Below are 23,901 nucleotides of genomic sequence, written 5' to 3'. Positions count from 1 at the left end.
ATTAAAAATCTTCAGCTGAATAGATGCCTTCTTATTTTTTTTTTTAGATGAAAGGCCTTGTCATTACTGTAACACAACTATAGCCATGTTGGCAGCTCTGTCAGGCTGCACAGTCAAGATATGAAAAAACTCAAATGCTAATGTTAGCATGCTTTAAATGATAGCATGTAAGTGTTTTTTAACACCATGTAGTTGTTAAAATGTGTTTATCAAAAATGTGTTAAAAATAGAAGCAAATATGAGAAACTGCACCATGAGCGTCCACTAGAGGCTGGCTGCAAAAGCCAAGGAATCCCCATTAGGTCATATCAGTCATGGTCTCAATAGCTAATTTCTTAATTGTTTCACATTGTGCAGGTGGTGATTTATTTTAAAACTCATCCACTTGAATTGTATTAAGCCTAGGAGTTATTCATAAATCTTCATATTTAGGGGTGTTGCTGAGTTGACTGACGGGTTTTTGTAGCGTTTGTTTACCAGGAGGCAAAAGGCCCATGCACCTCAGCTCTTTGCCTGTTTTTAGATTGATCAAAGGTTTGGTTTAAATTAGCATTTCAAATATTGCGACCACCTATGAGTGACATCACTGAGACTACGTCCATGTTTCATATAGTCTTTGATTCAGACCAAGTAATTTTACCTGACAAGAGGAGTCTCATGATACAGAGAACAACTAATGGGACCTTTTTCTATTCCTCACTCTTCTTCAAGTGGTCTAAATTACATTAATAACCATTACAGCACAGTGATTTGATAAAAAACCAAAGGAACAATAAACAGACTCTTATTATACTGATAGCTTGATTTGGATTGCAGTAATGGGTGACATACACGCAGTAGCAGTACCAGTCCACTTCCAGTGAAGTTCCAGAAACCCATTATGAAAGTGGAGCAGTATGAATAATTAAATAAACATCTCATTCAATAAAAAATAAAAAACAACTTTTGTACTCTATCAGTATGGTCTGCGGCCTACAGCTATGAGTGTATAGCTGTTAGATATTTAGTTTAACAGCACTCCCTCTTGATTGTCATTGCTAATGCTGATACTGATAATGAGAATGTTAGCTGCAGATATTTTGTCTTTACTATACTAAGGTTACTAAATCAAGATTAAATCTTGGGAGTACCACGGTATAATTTACTGATTTTTATTGCATTATGTTATATATTCACCACTAGTATGGCTAAAATGAGTTGTCACATTTTGAACATTGTGCCATGCACCACATGTGCACTAATAATGTATAGATAAAAATGGTAAATGGACTTGAGCTTGTATAGCTCTTTTCTGGTCTTTTTTTTACTCTGCATGCCACGTTCATCTATTCACACCACGCTACCACCCTGATGACTGAGGCTGCTATGTAAAGTGTCCATCACACACACACCGAGCAATTTGGGTTTCAGTGTCGAATCCAAGGACGCTTCAGCATGTGACTGCAGAAGCAGGGGCTCGAAGCCACGGTTGTGAGACACCCGACTCTACCACTGACCACACTTCACATTTAAATGATTTCACAGATTTTGGCAGGAACAGTTTAAATTCTATATCTTGACAAGAATTTCTTTAGCTGGCTATAGGAGGGATTCCTCCACAGTTCTTTATTGGCTTGGTACCTGAGAACAAAGAGCTGCAGTTGAATAAGGGTTTCTGTTTCTAGGTAATTGCGGACATTCCCAGAATCTTGGGAACAGCTATTTTTTCTTCAGATTTAAAGAGGACAACAGCTATTCAGTGTGCTATTCAAAGATATCAGCATACAAATACGTGGCTTCTCTGGTGTATATTTGTGGAGTGTTGTGCTGATAGGCAGCTTTGTTTAGCAGTCTAATGCATGATCGAAATGAAGGCATTAGTCACAGATGAAAAAGGTTCAAATAATTTGCTACAAGGAGGTTAAAACTATAGCACAGCTATATCACTAAATCCCAGATTATTTTTCAGGAACACATTACTGAAAGGGCAGCAGTGTTCGTAAATGAAATATGAAACGTAATTGTCAATTTAGGGAATTGCTGGATTTGTGAGAAATATGATTATTTGCTTTAGACATTAGACATTTTCAATGGTTTTAGGTTGTGGAGGAAGTACTGACACAAACATTTATTATATTATTGGAATATAATATTCTCTCAGCTGGTAAAACTGACTTGATTTTACGTATCCTACTAAATATACAAACTATTCATAATTAAATTTTGAATTATTAGTGTAGCCTATTTATGTTTTTGGTCCTCTTTCACCTTAACATTGCTCTGTGAGTACAATGAATCTCTCAAAAGTATATTCACTTCAAAATGTTAAATTCTTGTTAGAGGTTTCAAAAGAATGACACCTACTGGGGCCTGGAAGATTGATATAGTGTTTCATCTTCAGATTCTTAGTATCTCCCCTGCCTTCCTCGTACAGTTCTCTCCAGTAACCACAAGTCATCATCATCCAGATGGATCTAATTTTATGTCCCTGGAGTCTGTCCTGAACTTAGGAAAGCCACATTTTTCAGACTATGCTCTCCAGGATTTCAATTCCAAGACATCCTTCATATTGAAAACATTAGCATTCAAAATACAATTATTTTCTCAACACAGTGTTGTTTTTTCCCATCAGCCTTTGGGATGCAAAAATAAAGGGATGTAAATTAAAAAAAACAAGTGTGGCGTTCATTTCTCTTCCGAAAGTAAAAGAAGAAACACATTTGTTAGACCACATCCAGAGGGGATGGATGAAGTCCACAAGACTTCTTGGAAAAATATCTCACTTCTAAGTTTCGTGGAAAAATGTGAGATTCTGCTATTTGGGATCAGCAGGTTCTCGTGGACTTTTGTTGGACTAAATACTGATTGTTGCTCTGAACAAGATGTCCCTCTGATTATTAACCAGATGGTGATAATGCAGCATCAGCCTGAAGCTGATATTGTGCATTATTCTACTAATCAAAAGGACAATATTCAGCTAATGTGACTTCCTGGATAGTTGCCCTTGGAGATCTGAAATTGGAAATGTCAGCCGATATGTGTGCAGATATCTAGGATATAGCTTCAACTTGACTATTTTCTATCTTGAGCCCTTATATCTTTGGATAGGCCTATTTAACTATTGGAAACACATGCTTTAACAAAGCATCGTAATCCAATATAAAAGTCAGGGTTACAAACGGAAACGACCCATGAACATAATGTTACTTATCTCTAGACTAACAGTGGCAATTTGTTTTATTTTGTTGTCAAGATAACTCCTTTTGTCGAGCGTAATTACTCCGACCAAAACCTCCGAGAAAACCTCTCGCCGCGTGTTTTTCCACCATGGATCTAGGGAAATCTATATTACTGGAAACAGCCTGTGTGCATTCCTATTATCTTTAATGTCGAGGCGGTGAATTCCCCGAATGAATGCTCTGTCGGGGCCGCTCGGTGGGGCGGAGTCAACCCTGCAATTATTCCTGGAAAGCGGATAGGGAGAAGCTGTCGCGCGGTTCCAGGGAGCGCGCGCCGGTTCAGCGAAGGCACGAGCCGCTGGGTGAAACAAGAGGGAGAACAGCGGCCGTGACAAAGCTCAGCAGCAATATCATGAGAACTTACTAATAAAATAACTGAAGTGGACATTCTCACTGACCAACTAAAACAAAGCGATTAAAGCTGTCACGAAGCGAAACAACCGGCTGCTGTTGGTGCGGTCGACGTGACGTCAGAGCCGCCGGTGCGCTGAAGAGTTCTCAGAATAGACTTCTAGGAAACGGTACATTTTAAAAGCCAAGCCTTTACACTCTGTCCTTCACGCATTTGGATCTCATTCTGGCTACAACACACTCCGAACCGCTGCTGTTGAATAGTCTTTGAAGGCTTTAAATTGTTTCTGTTTTTATATCACACGGTGTTCGTATATAAAGTACAGGAACATCGGACCCTGTTTGGATACGCGGAGCTCTTCCTCGTCTGTCTGTTTTTCGCCAATAACATACAGACTTGTAGACTTGTTCATATCGAATCTAAGTTAAAGCCTTCTTTTTGAACTGGATGTTTTTCGTTCACGCACGCAGCTTTGTCATATTCCTTGATAAAGAAGATTTACTGACCGGATAAAACATAGGATTCAAGAAATAATATGATCCTGTGTGTACCAGGGTGAGTCATGACTTTTCTTTGTGTCTGTGTTTTCTCCTTCCTTGTCCTTTCATGGGAAAAAAAAACAAGATTATATCGATAGAAATTACTCGTAATTTAGAGTTAAATTTGAACTGTTTTGACTATGTTCATTAGGCTATGTAAGGGGGGAACTAGTTCTAACCTATTATGTTGATCTACATGTTATCTACAAACAAGTCCTGTTACACAAGTTAAAAAAAAACTTTAAAAATGTCTTCATCTCTAATAGGAACTATATGTCACTTTTTAATTTAATCTTCATTTAACCAGGAAAGCCTGACAGAGATTAAAATGCCCTTTTAAGAGTGTCCCGGCCAAGACGGCTATAACAAACTGAATACAAAACAAAGGTATAACAAAGTAAACATTTGGTTAATAAATCATTAACATGCTACATTTTTAAGGAGTTGTGTTTTTAAGTTGAAACCAGGCGAGACTCCCACTCTTATTTTTATCACTTAGAAATGAGCCACACTGAAATACACGTAGCCTAATGTAAGATTTGCCGTGTGCATTAATATGAAAGTGCAAAGCCAGCAGTGAGTGCTTGTATAGGCTATGTGTATTTAAAAAAAAATATATATTTTAAAAGATTGTATTCATCTTTTCTCCAGACCTAGAGCTCCTCTGCCCCCTGCTCCGTCCACTGAAGCCCAGCGGGGCATGCGGGCAGGAACGGTACCTTCAACCTCATGCCTTCAAAGCACCCCTCCACTCTGGGACCCGACAAAGGACCTCAGGGCTATCGCCAGCAACTTCTGCTATCTGGAAAATTCAGGTATACTACTAGAGGGGCACAGATCCTAGCCATCAATATTCTTTAGAGAAATCCCCATATGCTCTGTTTTGAATATTTGATTTTTTTTTTGTTCATTGTGATTCAGTTGCATTACTTACTGTGTTGTGGTAAAATAAAGCAACATTCAGGGCAGTGGAAAATGCAGCAGTTGCTGTTCAGAGTGACTAATATTTAGGAATTTGTGTGTGCAGGATGGTACTGGGGAGCAGTTACAGCGTCTCAGGCACACGCTGCACTTCAGGAGGCATCCGAAGGAGCTTTTTTGGTACGGGACAGCAGCCACCCTCTGTACATGCTCACCCTTTCAGTCAGGACTGCACGCGGCCCCACCAGTATACGGATACAGTACAGTGGTGCACAGTTTCTCCTGGACTCAAGCTCCCCGGCTCGTCCCAGCCTGTCATCATTCCCCAATGTGCCCAGCCTGGTGCAACACTACATGGGACCCCAGAGGAAAGTAGAGGAGAGGAAGGTTGAGGAGCAGGCTCCTTCAAAAACCTCTCAGCAGACAATTCAGGACACATCGGTGGTGTTAAAACTCAAGCGGGCTGTGTACAAGCCCCAAGGTCTCCCGTCATTACAGCACCTCACCCGCCTCGTCATTAACAGACACTCAGACTGCCACGAACAGCTACCACTCCCAAGGCCTCTGCTGCGTTACATACAGGACTATCCCTTCAAGGTATGAGGGTCCTCAGTCCATTATTCTGACTGACTTGAAGGAAAAAAAACAGTAACACAGGTCCATTGTGCCTGTGGGTGATTCTGCTGCTCCAGCTGTTGGAGGCCAGTCATGGAAATACTGGACACAGGTCGTGTTTGTTGACGAAAAAGAACAAATTCAGTCCATACTGATGTGCCTGGTTTCAGACTTAGAGCGTCAAGTACTTGGGGGTCGTGGGGGTTGAATAGACCCAGAAAAGACGACGTTTAAGCAAACGGTACTGTAATCTACACTTGTTTAATGATGCATAAAATGTCCATATCCATTCACGCTCATCAGTTTTGGATTTAAATGATGCTATTAAGTAGTACACTGATTCCATAGAGACATTGTTCATGTAATTTTATTTTTTCTCAGTAAGACGTTTTTTCTACCTTTTACATGTGTACATTTTTCTATTAAAATAACCAACTGGATTCTCACGTTGTGTCCCTTTTATCCGTATTCTTGCATTGCTTAAAAATAGCAGTGTTACTCACAGGGTCTAAAGGAAAAACTGCCATAATCATTATTACAAACCACCACATGATGACTGCTCTTGTGACACTTGGTTACGAAATATGCTTGCCTTCAATCACCTTTGAAACACAAAGACTTTGTGGCCTTTGAGCTTCAAGTGTTTGAGACCCAGATTGTGTGAGGAACCGAAGGCCACATTGTGTGGTTTTTTTTTTTGCTCAACAATGCACACACAGCCTGCATCTGAGTCAGCGAGTGGACAAGTGAAGGGGAGGACCGTTCATCAGCGGATTCACAGAACTACTGAGTGCTTCCTGGGAAGAGGGCGAGATTCTGGGAGGGAGGGTTCTAAGAAAAGCCTGGGTAATTACCTTCAGCTTTGAGCCTGCTTTTGAGCTTGTCACACACATTTTTTTTATCCTGCCACAGGATGTGATCACAACTGTTGGCGGATTAAAAGTGCAGTAGCGATGTGTAAATCATTTGAGCCTTTGCAAATTGGGACTTTTTAGTGATAGAATCAATGCGTGTGCATGCTCCCTGGCTAAGAGGGGGGCAGGGGAGTGCCGGCTGTGGCAACCTGGGTTAAAGCCAGCGTAATAGGATCTCAGTTTCTCAATCCAGATCCAGCTTGTGGTCCTTGTTTGACTTTTCTTTCTGAAGGATGCAGAATCGCGGCCTAAGAAACGTAAAAAAAAAAAAAAATCACTATATGCATTGTGACAACATTAAGGGTGTTTATAGCTTAATTTTGTAATTAAATTGAGATTTAAATCAGTGTAGCTTTTCCTTGAAATCAAATAGGCAGTGATGTGCATAAAAGATCATTAACAATCTTGCTTTGACATTAAGTCACAGCAGGTTCAACGATAAATTGACTGTCATATGAAGGCGGAGAGGTTTTCTGGACAGACCTGTTATTGATGTCGCACCTCGTCTCCATATAATGGATCTCTTCCACATTCGCCTCCACCCACCGCTGAATGAGCGGTGGGTGCCTGGGATCTACCTCCAAGTAAACACGTCTGTTATTCACAGGAAAAAGAGCACAAAATAGATTCAAAATGTTTTTATCAGCAAGACAGGATTATCAGAGGCGATCTTGAGAGCAGTAGCTCATGTTTTGAACTGTTTTCACTATATGAGTTTTAAAGCTTAACTCATTAAGAATGCAACATGATACTGTGTTTTTCAGAACATGCTGTTCCTATGACAAGCCGCCGCTGTTAGGAATTAAACCCAGGTGTGTGTTTCTATGTGTGTGTGTGTGTGTGTGTGTGTGTGTGTGTGTGTGTGCGTGTGTGTCTGTCGAGCAGTAGAGTTTCTTACCCATGATTTGACAGAATCTGTGGAGCCTGAATCAAAATCTGTTTGATCACTTTTAGGCCATCTTTACCTCCGTCTAAAGCAGCATGGTCTTCAAACCTTGGGGCAGAGTATGCATGTATAGCTTTAATAAGTTCTTTTGAAGTCACATTTAAAAAAATATATTTTCCAAGGAAAATATCTGATCTGATTTTTATAATGTTTTAACAATTTGTGCATTTTAGAGATTTTGTCTTTAAAACAAAAATACATTTAGTGTGTGCATTTTTAAATTAACATCATAACAAACCCCATGTATAGCCTTCAAATGTTCACAAACAATGAATGATAGTGAGTAGAACATGGTATCACACTATTAAACTGCTGTAAAGACAAAACAACCGACACAGCAAAAGTTTAATTTAGAGCAGACCTGATTCTTCTCAATACTTTAAACAACATCTCCTTTGGCATATTATTGATGTAATGGCAATATACAATTAGAAATGAAACAGCAACTTAATTTGCAAATAGCTAAAATAGCACTGAACACATATTTAACTACCAACAGCTGAATAATTAGAGCTTAATTCAGCTAAAGCTAGCTAACCAGGTAGTCACTGCATGCTTCAGCTAAAGCTTATTTTACTTTCCCCCTGTCACATCTTTGTGTAATGGGAACAATGAACATTTATTACCTAATTTATTGCCAATTTATTTAGTCATTTATCATGTATAAATTAGAAAATTGTTCAGATTAGGGGCAATAAAACCGTTTGTCCGCTAAAATAGCAAATTAATCTTGACAACATCAAGAATCCACGACTTAAAATACTTAAATGATTTATTTACAGTAACAAATAGATGATCATATTGTCATCAAACAAGACTCAATACATTAATCATCTAGGTTTAGTGGTTATAAACAGTGATTTGTACAAAAAGCTGATTAAAGCTACAGAATAACTGTTTCGTTTGTTGATTCTGTCTTTCTTGCATTCCCCATCTTAAAATCTGTTTTCTTTCTAAAAAACATCAAATGCATTTTCAGTTCCTTTTTATATCAATGATTTTTTTAAATTGAAAAGTTAAATATATTATGCTATCCATTAGTCACACTGATTTACCCAATCTAACAAACTTTCTTAACTTCAACATTTCAGTGCTTTTGACAGAGCACTCTCTGTTTAATCAGTGAAACAGCAAAATTGAAGGAAGAAAAATGGTATACAATGTAATATAATACAATATAATGTTGTGCTATGTAATTTAATATCATATATATAATGTAATATAATATAATGTCATATCCATATATCATATACAGTGTCTCTGTCTCAGGCCAAGAGACTACATTTTTAAATGAGCCTATAGCTAACTCTGGTATAGCTAATAGGCTGTTCACTGTTCCTGTCAAAATAAAAAATAAAATAAAAAATAAATATAATATATTATACTAGGATATAAAATATGATATTATATCATAACACAATACAATATAAGACCTTTAACTTCCCCAGAATAGTTTTACAAATGAAGGGTTTCAAGCTGATGTGTAAACAGTAAATGTTGATGACATGTTTTTGTGAGATGGACTGTCTTCATACTTTTTCTAAACGTAACTTTGTATAAGCAGTTACTTAATTCCTTGCATGTAATCTTACATCAGTATCTATTACGTAACTAAACACAGTGCTACCCACCATTCATTAAAAGTTTATAAAAAATATGCATTTGAGTTACGTCAATGATAAAAAATGAAATACACCTGCTCTCCCTTAAGTGGGTGTGCTCTCTTTTTACCCTTTAACTACAGTTATATAATATCATACTTCATAATATATCATATCTAATAATAGGTTTTTAAAGGTTTTGACTTTTCATTCATGATTCACATGGACTAGTTTTCAATTTCTTGTCAAGGTCTATTTTTTTTTGAGATTATACATCAATTAGATACTTCATAGGAGGGAGTTGCACCTGTCAACAAATCTATTCATTAACTACTACTGATAATTATTATTTTTTTAAATTGCATGATAGTTTATTGTGCTTATAACTTATAACTATGGGGAGGTAGAAACATTTGGGAGAGGTGGAGTGTGTTGAAGTCACCTATATATTTCAGGTTGTAATAACGTCATATCTTCTGAGAACAGGTACGGAGGGTTACTGACCAAAACTGAAACAGTGTTACAGAGGCTCAACACAGCTTCAGCATCTAAAAAAAACACAAAAACATGTTTTATCCTCAGTGTGTTGATTTGTGTTATTTAACAGCTGCAATGAACTGCTTTCACTTCTTACCTTCCATTACGTCGATATGACAGACCTGTAATCTGTCCTGAAGCCCCAACCTGCATGAAAAGAGCATGTTTCATGTTTTCATGACTTCAACTTTACTCTTTACCCCGAACAACAGAAGTAATCATGAGGGACGTTTTAAACAGCTACAAGTACCTCACTGCGTTGTGTCTTGTTAAATCCACTGCATCCTGACTTTGATCCACTGCGATGACTTGAAGCTTGTGAAAGAGAAACAAACAGCGCAATTAAAACTTCTGTTAACTGTTCTCTGTGATAAAGTCATATCTATATTTCAAGAGGAGACATTTCTACAGCGTTGTGTAATCTGTTTACAGTGAAGAGGTAACAATCAGCAGACATAAAAAAGCTACCCATTTGACAAGATATTAAAAGATACTTTTGGATATATGCACCGCAACTCTGTGATGTTAAGAATATAGTCTACTCCTGGAGTGCCTGTGACTGAGTGGTTAGTTTGAGTGCCTCCAATCCAACCTGCAGCTCCTTTATCACACGTCATTCCCCACCCTCTCACTCCTCGATTTCCAACTCTATCCGCTGTCCTGTCTCTGCATTAAAGGCCCAATAAGCCCAAAAATAAATACATAAATATACATACCATGTATATATTAATAGTCTATTCCACAAAAAACTATTTTATTCATGCATGCATGTCAGTTGTACAGCTGTTACTAATGTCATGTTTGTTGTTATCATTTAACCTAAACAATCATTCTGCCTTTAAAATGTCAAACTTGACGCATGGCCATTACCTGTTGCAAACACCAACACTGCTCCCTGAGAGTTCCTTTATTAGTCCGACCAGTAGAACAAAAACCCAAAGTCTTCAACTTATCATGACAGGAGGCGGAACAATTATCCACTTTTTTTTTTTTATTCTAACCAGTTCACGTCACTTAAATACCATTAATCACCATATTAACAAGGTGGCAATTTCCCCTCCACAACACACTCAGGGTGAGAAGATCAATTGTTGTTTACTTGTTGTACGGTACTGTGTTGTAACTAGTACATAATGCAGAGAATCTGGAAACTGTAACAATTTGACTGCCTTTAAGCCCATATTTCAAGGTAAAACAAAATTTGATAAACCATTAGCTATAGCCTCGGACAAAAGCAAAGTGCTAAAATAAGCTGGCGTTTAGTGGTAGCTAATGGTTTAATAAATACACATCGCACAAAAAGTAAGGACATTTGTGTTTGGTAGATTATTTCTTTGTTGTAACAATGTTTCTTGTAGGCATTTGTGGGATAAGCAGCAGAGCCGAGTATGTGGGTTGCCGCCATGAAAAACTTGCCAAATCTTCTCTGTCAATGCCAAACAGATTATTCTGCTGTTGCTATTGACTCTTGTTTTGAGCTTACTTTTTGTGCGATGTTTATGTTGTTTTTACTTGAAAAATTGCCTGAACTATAATGATTTGTCTGATTCCCTAAATGTTAACACTTAAAACCAAGAACTCAACAGTAGGACATTATCATAGCACATGAGAATGACATCAGAGGAATTTGGCTCCTATGTGAATATGATCAATTGTAATCAAAAGTTGGTTTTACACAAAATTCCCAAGGCGTATCCTCTCTGGATTGCGATTGTCTGCCAGAGTTAACGGTTATCAATCCTTTAGTGAGTTAGGTTAAATATTTCAGCCTGAATCATAGTGGTAAAAAGTAGAATAAAAAAAATATTTTCTTCTTATTAAAATCAACCCTCACCTGAGGCAGACTCTTCAGCAGACTTAGAGAAATGGCTCCAGAGCCACATCCCACCTCCAAGCATGTTAGCAGGGCCTCGTGCCCCGCTCCTGTCCTGGGCTTCATATTTAAGTCTGAGAGCACGAGTTCAACCAACTCCTGCACCAACAAAGAAACACGGCTGTGGTTATGTGTCATTGATTCTTGAGATAAGACTGTCATTTGAATATGTGGCTCTGAATGTCTTCAACCTCTGTTTCAGGTCTTGGTATGAACACAGGCGGTCTCATCTTCAGTGTTAGATCTCTAAAGTCCCACTCCTCGATAACATACTGCACAGGCATTCTGCAATAAACGCAATCGTTTATGAGTATTCTCAGAAAAAACACATAGTGTAACTTCAGCACATATTCATATGAAGAAAACGTTATATACCCTGACAGGCGCCTGGTGCAGAGCTTCCATATCTGCTCAGTTTTATCTTGGCTGAGAAACTCTGTTAGCTTGCCCTTCTCTACACTTTCCATCTGGATAAAAATAGGGCATGTAAGAAGAGGAAGGGATGCTGTTAAATGAGAAGAAGAATATTCAGAAAATATGTCAAGCGACAGAGAAGTCAGCAGATTTCAACTTACAGTTTTAGCCCCGAGTAGATAAGCAATGATGTAACTGCTGGAGTGGTCAGGCTCTGTCACTCCCATTTCTTCAAAGTATCTCTTCCATAAGTCTGCTGCCTGACGTGCCGTGATCCTGTCTGTAGGTAAGGCCGGAGCGCTGCATCTTCGCACTGCATTGGAGCCCCAAATTCCCTGAAAGCATTTTAATGAATTGATAAATATACATCTACAACAACTGTGTATTCCTGCTGTGGTTAAAGGTGCCCTTATTGACTTCCCTAAACGCTCCTCAGGGGAATCCCCATAAATATCCAGGCTATAGATATTGAAATTTAAAAAGCAACATTTAATAAAGTTAAATGTCTCATCCACAACATAACAAGTCTCATTACTTCCCCTGAACAACAGAAGTAAGTAGCCTTCTCTGTATGCTGGGTTACGAAAGATTATCAGCTATTCCTTTACAATCTACAACCTAGTTAAAACTTTATATTTGGGGCTTCTTCCAAAATGTTATAGGTATTTATCATCTGAAAACTGACTAACCTACCTCTGTAATGTTGACGTTTAGGCAAACTTAATAGACATGTTGAGTTCTATATCTGTATCCTTTTTGGTATTCAGTTATTTTGTCCTGATTTGTTGCTATGTGTCCTTAAAGCTTTTAGTCATATTCGCTACAATTCACAGAACACATATTTTATCAACTCAAATAAATAAACAACAACGAATAATGACTCAAACTACTCAAACTGCTAATGAATCAACCAATTACTTGTGTAATATCAAGTGCATTAGTCTGTAAGGTCAGCTGCTGTAAGAAACTAAGAAACTTAGCCCTCAATGTAAACTCGTATGCGCTTATTACAATGAATCTGCCTCATTCTCAATGTCTTATTCTTGCGTTTTGTGAAATGTAACCTGGTAGTTTAGTTTAATATTTGGAAGTTACCTTTATTCCAGCACTCTTGCATACAAAGCACCTGAATCCTGCACTCAGTGATGTCCTCCACATGACTGATCTAAAGAGTCAGCTCTTTACATCGCTAGTTTAAATACTGCCATCGACTCCACTTGCTGCATCCTTCTTGTATTAATTTGCTTTGTTTACTTACTATGACATAGTTAGTAACCTATGTGAACATTAAACAACAATTGATGTAGTCTGTGATAGCACGCGTTGACATTGTTGACAGTGTTTCCTACGAATAATGTCTCCACGTGCGTCGCATACTGCGCAGAGCTGACCCTGATGAACAGTGTTGCCTTTACGTACCGTCGAATATATACGATATTTGCTAATCAGCTTCAAAGGAACACATTGAGCTCTGATAGACCGGAGGTTTCGTTTTAATGATACTGCAAATGGTCATGATAATCTAGCTGGGGTCGGCCATTTTACAATATTATTTATACATTCAACTTCTGCTCAAAAAGTCGTAGCATAACAAAATCAGCGTATTTTAATCAACCTAAGACTATGTAAAATACAGCTTCTTGCCGAAAAGGTACCAAATGACACATTATACAGCAGGAAATGTGTAATTAATATTTTTGTTGGTTAACAAATCACGCATGCTCTTCTATCAAGAGTTTATTTACGACTTCCGTTATTTAAATTACTAAATTACGAGGTGCTCCTGAAGCCGTCGTTATTGTTGTTCCCAAGTCTGGTGTGCCTCAATGTGTCGACTACTGGAGAGCTTATGGACAATTATACATTAGTTTGACGGTATTTCTTCAAAGTACGGTGATAACACATTTACTGGGACGCAGTTCAGACCCCGGACCGGTCAAATTTATTTCACAGGTGGTAATGAGCCTGTCTTTCAACACTAAAACTGGAAGCTGACAGCTAGCTCAAGTTGCTAAATAACAGTGGAAGGAAACAGTAAATTGTGTTGTAAAACTAAAAGGGCATTGTCGAATATTGATTGATTTTCTATTATTATTTTCTATGATGGGCATGGCAACTCGTATCGAGTGTATCTTTTTCAGTGAGTTTCACCCCACACTGGGTCCTAAAATTACATATCAGGTAAGTGTTCAGTGTCTTGTATGGGCTTTAACATTGTGGTCAAAGCTATTTTGATAAAGTACTAGTATACTGGAAATGTCATATTGGTTACCCTAGAATCTCTGAATAATTGTTGTAGAGGGTGAGATGAGAGGGGTGTGGGTTGTGTAAAATGAATGAATGGGATATGAAATTACATGTCTTTTATTGATTTATTAATTCTGTTTCTTTATTTATGTTGTGTTTGTTTGTTGTGTCTTGGGGTATGGATAAAACTAAGTCACATGTTATTTTATTATATAGGTTGGTAAAATATTGTAAATTAGATCCTGTGTTGGAAAGCATTAGATTTCATTAGAATAATTCTAAAAAATATATATATTTTATGTGACCTTCTTTTGAGGTTATGGTTATCATAATTTGATGTTAGAAACTTGAAGTACCTGGGAATTCTGAACTAATTTTAGCTTCTTTTGTTTTGTAATGTTTAATATGTGGAACAAACTTTCCAAGGAGTAACACCTGTGGCCATAAATCTCCCAGAGATTCATCCATGTGTAGGATGGAGACTATTGGGAATTATGGACCATTGATAAACGCTTAGTCTTGGATCATATTATGTATCTTTAATGGCTTTCAGGTACTTTAAAAAAACATATAATATTTGAATATATCAGATTCTTGTGGGGGGGGGGATGCATTACAATCTTTAAACACAAGCAGCAGTCCTGGGATAGACTCTGCATCGTTGCACTGTTTTCATAGTGAAACAAAAATGACAACCACTGATCGTATGAATGTTAAACAGTTCTTTGAACCACTTTACATGTTGTTTTATTTTGACATATAGTGTCTCCCTTGTCCTCTCTCCTGACAGGTCCCAGAGGATTACATTTCAAGGGAGCTGTTTGACACGGTTCAAGTTTACATTATCACCAAGCCAGAACTTCAGAACAAGTTAATAACAGTGTATGTAATCAAACACCCCTTACCTGTCTCTTCCAACATTCATTTTTTCACCAGGACATCTGTGTTTACAACATAGCCTCATTTTCTATATCCAACTATCCTTTTGTGCCTTTAATATCTATTTCAGCACTGCCATGGGGAAAAAGTTAATAGGTTGTCCTGTGTGCATCGAACATAAGAAATACAGTCGAAATGCCCTCCTGTTTAACCTCGGCTTGGTCTGTGATGCTCAGACTAACACCTGTGCCCTGGAGCCGCTTGTGAAGAAGCTGTCTGGGTACCTCACTACTCTGGAGGTGCAGAATAACACATCTACAGAGTTGTATTTTGCATATGTCATCAAGTTTTCAGTTATAATTTGTCTCAGAGAGGATCTTATATCTTTTTGCATTGCAGCTGGAGAGCAGCTTCATATCCAATGAGGAGAGCAAGCAGAAACTTTTACCCATCATGTCAACCTTGTTGGAAGATCTTAATGCCACAGGAGCCTGCACACTGCCTATAGGTACGTTAATGTATCAAACCCTGTTTATTACAGTTTCCTATGTGGCAAATAACCACATGCTGGAAGTGCTGGTAAAATGCAAATGATCTATGTGTATGAAGTGTGTTAATAGGGTTAACAGTTAAAGCTAGTTGTTAATTAAAGTGTGTTTTGTTTGTCGTTGCTTCTCCTTTTGTTTTGAGAAGTTTTTCAGATAAAGTTTCAGTTGGACCAAAGTCACAGGCCAAACAGCCTTTAATAAAAAGTTAGGGGTATTTTTGTTTCATAAATGATAAATACCTTCCCACACATAATAAGAGTTACATTGCATCGCAGGAAGTTGCACAAAGTGTGGTCTACAAAGAGAGGAAATGAAATTTGTAAAACATGTGCTCAGCAAATGCTGACAAGGATGTATTCAGAAAAGGTCTAGTTATAGTTAAACTCATGGGTTCAGTTTTACTTGTCAGTTAAGGTGTTAATCTGTTTAGACGTAACATGACAAACACCCCCAGGAAATCTTAATGAAAACAAAACATACAATAACAGGCCTTCATCTGTTCAGAGAAAACCATGTCTATGTGTGGCCTCTCCACTGTTCAAACTGATGTGTCTTAAACTCATCAAAAGGAAGGATGGAAACGATATTCATATTGATCATTTTAAAGTGCTAACTTTATTAATATTATAACCAGTGGTTTACTTTATTCTCAACTTTGTGTTTTTGGTGGAAAAAAAACAGTAGTTACCTCTAACTGTATTTTAACCCATAATAAAATGTTTTTTTATTTGAAAACCAAATGTGGATACAATGACAATGATATTTGTCATGATTATTTTTGAACCACATCTCTTTCTATGTTCTTTTACTGAATTCAGATGAATCTAATACCATCAACTTAAAGCTGATCCAGCTACGAAAGGACCCCCCGATCGTGCAGGAGTATGATGTGCCTGTCTTCACTCAGTGCAAAGAACATTTTATCAAGTCTCAGTGGGATCTCACCACTCAACAGGTACGTATGCCATGTTTTCATTAAGATATGTGCAAAACTTATTAATAGCACAATGCTTTTTTTATTCTATCAACTTTTTATTATTAATATGAACTCCCAGACATTATTTTAGGAAAGGACTGGAGGTTAAAATTAGGGCCTGACAGATATGGAATTTTTGGGGCCGATGCCGATATCGATATTAAGGAGAGAAAAAAATCTGATTCTGATATGTCGGCCGATATCTTTCTGAGATCGTTTTTTTTTTAATGGTGAATAAATATTAGCCAATACCGATAGTCACTTATATGCTATTATCGGCCGATATTATCGGCTGGCGGTCGGGCTCTAGTTAAAATGTATGAGGAAAAGCTGTTTGTGGTTCAATAATGGGTGGTTGCTATAATTAATTAATGAGTCAGGGGCTTAGTGTACGCCAATAATAATGTTTTTATGTTTGTTGTGTCCTGCAGATTCTGCCCTACATTGATGGTTTCCGACACATCCAAAAAATCTCAGCTGAAGCAGACGTAGAGCTGAATCTGGTCCGCATTGCTGTGCAGAATCTGCTGTAAGCACAATTGAGCGAATAAAGGGCAACGCACACCAGAGCAGCCCGACATGCGTCCAAACACCATCGGGTTTTGTTTTCTATGTACACTGGCATCGTCCCAGGTTCATGCACAACAACACGTCAGGATAAAACACTGTCATGTGTCTCAGCGCTGCTGGTTCACGTTTTCTTGGGGAAAACTTTAAATTATATGTATCACATTTACTCTGTAAGTTGTAAGATGCTCCATGGCCTAGTGTGTTGTGTGTTGCTCTCCAGTGTTGTAAAAAATATTATTAAATCCTGCTTTTTCCTTCACAGGTATTATGGGGCCGTGACCTTGGTGTCAATCTACCAGGTACAAAGTTTAACTCCCACACAACACAACACAACACAACACACAAGACTAATCCCTGTTATTCCATTTCTGTTTGTGATGTAATATTAGGGACACTGTTTGTTTGTTTTTACTTTTTACATAAGAACTTTTAGTACAATGATAACAACTAGCGAATAGTCCGAATTTTGATTTACAAAACACAAGAAGGACATATGGACATGAGCTCATGGAGTGATCAGTACATTGTGTCATTTAAGTGAGTAATTGCTCATCATGCAAAAATACATCATGAAAGATCTGGCTCAATAAATCAACCATTTTGCCCACTGCCCCCCCCCCCCATTTTTTTAAAATAAAGATTTAACTCGACAAGTCTGAGTTAACAGACTGATTTCAACTATTTACTAAGAGAGTAAAATAACCAACATGTTATGATTCCTTAACAGCACTAAATATTCTACTTTAAATATGACGACTATAAATGTGTAAGAGTACTACTTTTTTCCAGTGTCACAAACATGATAGTGTCTGTTTAGTATGCTGAGCATCATGTGCCTTTCTCCCTCTCCCCAGTATTCAAACGTATATTGCACCACCCCCAAAGTCCAGAACCTCATAGATGACAAGTCCATTCAGGAGGAGTGCCTCGGCTACGTCACAAAGCAGGGTAAATCAGAGACACTACTGGAGAAATTAAGTGTGACACTTGTCATACATATTGGGACATTTTTACATGTTTTTATAATATGCATATTAATAAAATGATCTGCAATTATAACTAATTTGTATATAACTGTCTTTCAGGTCAGAAGCGTGCCAGTCTGAGAGATGTGTTCCAGCTGTACTGCGGATTGAGTCCAGGAACCACAGTCCGTGATCTTTGTGCACGCTACTCGCAGCAGCTTCAGAGGGTTGATGAGAGGTGAGCATCAATCACCTTATTACATTCTGAGAAGACTTTAGAGCTCTGGGAAAGTCAGGTCAGAGTGACACTTATTTTTATTTGTCTCATGTGTTGCCTATCAGGAGGCTGATCCAATTTGGACTGATGAAGTGTTTGATTCGACGGCTGCAGAAATATCCCGTGAAGGTGATTCGCGATGAGCGGAGCAGGCCGCCTCGACTTTATACCGGCTGTCACAGTTATGATGAGATCTGCTGCAAAACAGGCAGGTTTTAAAGCTCTCGCTCTGTTATTATTATAACTAATTTATAAAAAAGTGAGTAAAAGATAATGTTTACATTGTGCATATTTTATAGGGATCAGTTACCAGGAGCTGGACGAACGTTTGGAAAATGATCCCAACATTGTGATATGCTGGAAGTGATGTGACATGAACAGAGCAACAGACTGAAAAAACAGAGATGCCTCAACCAAAGATGCCTTCAGTGAGCGGAATAACACTGAAAACAGAAGCAGTATTTTCAACTTTCTTTTGTTAGAGCTTTTTTGACATTTGTCTTTAGGTTAAGTGAGGAAGATGATGTTTACTAATATTGTACAAAGGAAACTGTGATTAATAAAATACATTATATAACTGTGTGACATTGTTTAAATCAAAGCTCAAAAAAGTCTTAAACTTTGCATTAGATGTCATTTTTAAGACACCCTTAAATAAAGTATGCTTAAAGAATATCTCATTGATCAGGCTTAAAAATTATATTTATTCATTTTTCAATAAGGGACCGTTTCAACACAAATTTCATCATCAAGAAGTTGAGTTATGTACTGTGTAAGGAAGGTTAACTACTACTTCATTACTTGAAAATGTATTTTAATACACAGCGTCAACCATTTGACAGCTATAGTTGCTTTACAATAAAACATGATACATATAGAAGGTTATTGCTATTTAAGTCTATAACAAAGTACTTAGCAGTAGTTTAAACAGTAACATGCTTGCCACACATTAAACACATTAAAGTATATTTTGCTAGTAATATTTGCTTTTATTTTGCAGTGTACTGCTGTTCTAGACACTTTATCTATTACTTGGAGATGCACCGCCCCCCTCTGGCGGCAGGGAGGTACTGCGCTCCGCGTGCGCCTAGTTTACAGTCACCATGACAACCACTGGGCGTGTAGGTAATGGTATCACTTACATTAGTTAACTTCGACGGACTGAAGTAAACAGTGAAAGCTATTGCCCATTAACTTAAGTTTTTAAGGAGTCGTTTCCTACAACAAAATGGATGTGTCTGTAATTCTGCCTGTCGAAGCGGAGGGGTTTGTTCAAAGTCTGGAAACTTTCTCCCTGAAGGAAGTAGGCTCTTCGAGGTAAGATGAACCCACTAGCTTCAGCCAAATTTAACAAAAAAAAAATAAGAAAGTGGTTTATGAATTGTTCAAATAGAGAAGTTTTCAAAAGTCACCTCACAGTCTCTCGTGAACTTCTTATCAATTTAGGAGTAGCTCACTAACCTTTATCGTATTTGTGTCCTTTGAGTTCTTTAAAGTGAGTTATCATTTCAGTCAGCCTTGGCTTGTCCTGCCTGCCCTTTTTATGTTTTTCGTATTAGAGCCCATTTGGTTTAACGTCAATTAAATCATGACCCACAAATAAGTAGCCTATGGAAACGTTTGTTTGTATAATTTTTTTTTTTTTGCTCTTACCTTTTTTCCATTTCAAGGGAGCAAGTACACAACCTTGTATCTGAAAGACTCCAGAAGGCTATACTGACAACTTGTTGCCTCTATAAGATGTTTTAATAAAAACACAAGATAATCTGAATATTAAATTCCAAATAAAATGTAATGCCTCAAGCGATCAGGTATAACCTCTTAAGTGTTATGAAGAAGTTTAAGTCAAGTCAGCAACAGCAACTTTTTACAGAAGGTAATTTAATTCATAGAGTAAGACATAAGAAAGCCTACATTTTCAGAACTGAGAGTATGCCTCTGATTTTTGGGGAGCTAATTTAGGACATAGATAAATCTGAATGAGCATCCCTGCACAAGGTTATGAAAACAATGATTTGCAGTGTCATGTTTTTTCTGTATCTGTGTGTTGACAGGTGGTTCAAACAACACGAGTACATAGAGAAACTTAACATGCAGGCGATATTGAACGTTTCTGCCACAGATGATGAGTTTGTCAAGGAGCTCCTGGTGTCACATGGAAAGGTATCTACTGCCTTTTAAATAATGTGTTCAGATCTGCACTCTTGTTGATATTACTGAGTGTTACACTTGACAGTATGATTTAGACATCAAAGCATTATTTTATCTACAGTTGTTTTTTTTCCCCTCCCCTCTAAAGATATCGGTTCTGGTAGGTGAAATGATCCTTGTTGAAGTGTGGAAACACAAAGTTTTCCCCATCCTATGTAAACTGCAGGATTTTAATCCCAAGAACACGTTTCATCTTTACATGGTGGTGAGTACCTAACAAGATTTAAAATGATAATGATCACCCTGTAGTGCTCATAGCTGATGTTGTGTGTTCTTTAATGTCTCTATCTTAGATCCACCATGAAGCCACGATAATAAACCTGCTTGAAACCATAATGTTTCACAAGGTCAGTGTGTAAACCAAAACATAACCTTAAATGATATCAATCTGCAACATATTTTATATGTCAAAGCATATTAATACAAGGAGGCAGTTCACCTCTTGGCTTTAGGTGAAGTCTTGACAAAATTTTGACTATTGTGTAGGATTCCTGTGAGGCAGCTGATGACTCTGTGCTTGACTTGGTGGATTACTGCCACCGCAAACTCACCCTGCTAGCCGGCAAAGCAACAAGGGAGGGCAACACGACTCATGGCCAAAAGAAACTGACAGGGAACACCATTATGTCCTCTATGGAGGTACAATAGCCTCAGATTCTGGCTATTATTTCTGTTTACTTTGTTCAGAACATCGATGAAAAGTATTCTGTTAAATTAACTCAATTAATCACATAAGTCTTTTTCTTTTGCGAAGGAGTTACAGTCACAGAATGCTGACTTGGAATTTGAAATCTCACTGAAAGCGCTCTCTGTGCTGCGCTACATCACGGATCACACTGACTGGTAAAGATGTGGCCTGTTTATCACAATAGAAAGAATAATTGATTACCAAAATTGTTGCAGTTGAAGTAATTTGCCATCGATTAATTCTCTCTAGCTGACAGAAATAAAGAACATATTTTCTGTTTTACAGCATCAGTGTTATTAATCGCATGCTGTGCACCCACAACATGCCGTGTGTACTTGTTCAGCTGATTGACTGCTGTCCTTGGAGCCGCTGTAGAGAAGGTACAACTATCACAGATGTTTTTTAAAATTCGTCGTTAAATATTTACATGTATACATATTCAATGTGTGACCTTTCCTTTAGGTGTGGTGGAAAAGTACATAAATGGCAAATGGCAGAAGATTCCTCCTGAGGACCATTTAAAGATGACCAAACTTGATGGTCAGGTCTGGATTTCACTTTACAATCTGCTGCTGAAGGAGGACTGCCAAAGGAAGTATGACTTCAACAGCTTCAACAAGAGCCAGCTTCTGAAGGTATTCTATGGTTTGAGCCTTGATTGGCTCCATACATCTGTCAGTGATTTCTAACATTCTTTAATATAAAGGCTGCATTGCTGCTCTATAACTTTCGATCATCAATGTGTAACTGATCTTATATCATCAATCACCTCCTCATCCCCTGCAGAGTGGCTGCTGTATGTTATCTGTTTACAGAAGCATAGGAAGTGTTCACTTGCCAGATCATTGTCCTCCTTGTTCTTAAAACACAGATTCAGTGTCCAAGGGTTGTTTTGACTAAGACGTTTCCTCCTATTATTCGCTTTCTCATCCTCTTCCTGCCACATTAATTATATAAGCAGAGAGTCTTAGACGTCCTCTTGTTATCACTTTTTTGCACATAATACAGTTTGCTTAAGTCGTGTTGAAAAATGTAACTCTGACTTTGTATTTCTTGCTGCTGCATTATTGTTTGTGTGTTCATGTGCCAGCTGCGAGGTTTTCTGACAGAAGTGTTGATCGATCAGCTGCCAAACCTGGTGGAACTGCAGCGTTGCCTGGCTCAGCTTGCTGTCACGGACCCCGACCCGCCTAAAAAAGAACTCATTTTAGAACAAGTACAAACAGGCTCACGCATATTTTTAGCAAAACTACTGAATGTCCATGTATGTTTACGTGAAAACTTTGTGTATAGATCCCAGAGATGTGGAGCAACATTGTGAGAGAGAATTCTGGGAAGTGGAAGGCAATAGCCAAATACCAGGTCAAAGAAACATTCAATCCATCTGAAAGTGACTTGAGGCAACAGGCACAGAGGTAATGAGAAAAAAAACACAGGTCTGAGTATTGAGGTGTGATAACGAACTTATTATTTTTTTTAAAGTTGTGTTTTTTTTTAAGGTTGGCCCAGACGTACAACTTAGATGTGATGGAGAGTTTACTCCCTGAGAAGCCAAAATGCGGCTCCTGTGGGAAAGAGGCTACAAAGAGATGCTCTAGATGTCAGGGAGAGTGGTACTGTCAGAGGTAAGCCTTACATAGATAGATGTCAAGCAGTAATGAAAGCTGCTGTATCTGCCTGTTGTAGTGAAGAAGAAGCTTTCCTCAGATCCTGACTCCCCCTGTTCAAAGGAGCCTGTGGAGTTAGTCTGGTTAAACTATTTAGGCAATCTTCAGGAAGATGGATGCATGGATGGATGGATTGTATGGATGCATGGATGGACGGAAGGACGGATGGATTAAAGCACGGAAAAAAAAGTTTTAGGCCTGACAGATTGATGAATGGATGGATGGACAGACAAGTGTTTGGCTGAATGGATTGAAGAAATGAAAATGTGGACACATGGATGTCCATTTCCCAGTTGTGATCAATAAAGTAAATCTATCTATTGAATATAACTGTGTTTTATGATCATAAATAACATAACCATCGATCCACAACTACCTGGTCTATCTTCAATACTGAAGTATAAATAATGTTTTTGCTACTAAAGGTGATTTTTTTTCTGCTGATTCAAAATCTTGTCCTCATCTGTTTGTTTTTATTTTTCAGAGAATGTCAGGTGAAACACTGGCCTAAACACAAGAAAGCCTGCCAGCTGATGGCTGAGGCCACCGAGAAGATTCAGAGGGACCTACAGATCAACAGCTAAGAGGGACAGAAGAAAAGAGAACAGATGCGCACGTGGATGATGCAAAACTGCAAAACTTCATTACCTGTTTCAGAATATTGTGTCCCTTCCTATCATCATATATCTTGGCAGTGTGTTTAATAAATCTATCTTCTTACTTTTCTCTCAATAGATTTTTTTACACAATTCATTGGCATCAAATAAAAACTTGAATTTTTGCCCAGTGCTATAGCATGAAAGAGGATATTGTGAAATGACAACAAAATCTAAACCATCTCATTTATTGCAGCCAGTTATAAATCATTGCTGGATATGGTGGTTCCTCTTCATGGTTCAATACTCCTGTATGTTATTTTCAGACTTGACCCTCCATGTCTGTT

General features: G+C 38.0%; 4 protein-coding genes across 4 annotated transcripts; 3 read left to right on the top strand and 1 right to left on the bottom strand.

The window, feature by feature from the left end:
- The first annotated feature begins 3,489 nt into the window (after positions 1–3,489).
- cish (cytokine inducible SH2-containing protein) lies at positions 3,490–6,085 on the top strand. The gene is made up of 3 exons (XM_061043053.1): positions 3,490–4,125; positions 4,761–4,924; positions 5,137–6,085. Exons 1-3 carry the CDS (start codon positions 4,106–4,108, stop codon positions 5,631–5,633), a joined length of 681 nt encoding a protein of 226 aa, XP_060899036.1. The 5' UTR covers positions 3,490–4,105; the 3' UTR covers positions 5,634–6,085.
- Positions 5,997–13,536, bottom strand: hemk1 (HemK methyltransferase family member 1). Its single transcript, XM_061043052.1, has 11 exons — positions 13,026–13,536; positions 12,092–12,265; positions 11,892–11,983; positions 11,708–11,801; positions 11,478–11,615; positions 9,894–9,958; positions 9,741–9,790; positions 9,549–9,654; positions 7,458–7,553; positions 7,043–7,153; positions 5,997–6,807 (listed from the first exon to the last, which is right to left on the bottom strand). Exons 1-11 carry the CDS (start codon positions 13,086–13,088, stop codon positions 6,744–6,746), a joined length of 1,053 nt encoding a protein of 350 aa, XP_060899035.1. The 5' UTR covers positions 13,089–13,536; the 3' UTR covers positions 5,997–6,743.
- A 178-nt stretch (positions 13,537–13,714) lies between these two features.
- nprl2 (NPR2 like, GATOR1 complex subunit) lies at positions 13,715–18,974 on the top strand. Its single transcript, XM_061043051.1, has 11 exons — positions 13,715–14,111; positions 14,968–15,059; positions 15,187–15,355; positions 15,456–15,564; positions 16,423–16,559; positions 17,012–17,109; positions 17,413–17,449; positions 18,005–18,098; positions 18,236–18,353; positions 18,458–18,600; positions 18,692–18,974. Exons 1-11 carry the CDS (start codon positions 14,031–14,033, stop codon positions 18,757–18,759), a joined length of 1,146 nt encoding a protein of 381 aa, XP_060899034.1. The 5' UTR covers positions 13,715–14,030; the 3' UTR covers positions 18,760–18,974.
- A 378-nt stretch (positions 18,975–19,352) lies between these two features.
- On the top strand, positions 19,353–23,683 carry zmynd10 (zinc finger, MYND-type containing 10). Its single transcript, XM_061043050.1, has 12 exons — positions 19,353–19,709; positions 20,447–20,555; positions 20,692–20,808; positions 20,897–20,950; positions 21,090–21,242; positions 21,358–21,446; positions 21,577–21,671; positions 21,754–21,926; positions 22,382–22,507; positions 22,585–22,706; positions 22,791–22,916; positions 23,443–23,683. The coding sequence occupies exons 1-12, from the start codon at positions 19,621–19,623 to the stop codon at positions 23,540–23,542; spliced, it is 1,353 nt and encodes a 450-aa protein (XP_060899033.1). The 5' UTR covers positions 19,353–19,620; the 3' UTR covers positions 23,543–23,683.
- Positions 23,684–23,901: the final 218 nt, after the last annotated feature.

This window comes from Labrus mixtus, chromosome 7 (assembly GCF_963584025.1).
Source record: "Labrus mixtus chromosome 7, fLabMix1.1, whole genome shotgun sequence".
Taxonomy (NCBI): domain Eukaryota; kingdom Metazoa; phylum Chordata; class Actinopteri; order Labriformes; family Labridae; genus Labrus; species Labrus mixtus.
The sequence above is the reverse complement of the archived record's forward strand: the minus strand, read 5'-3'. Positions and strand labels throughout refer to the sequence as shown.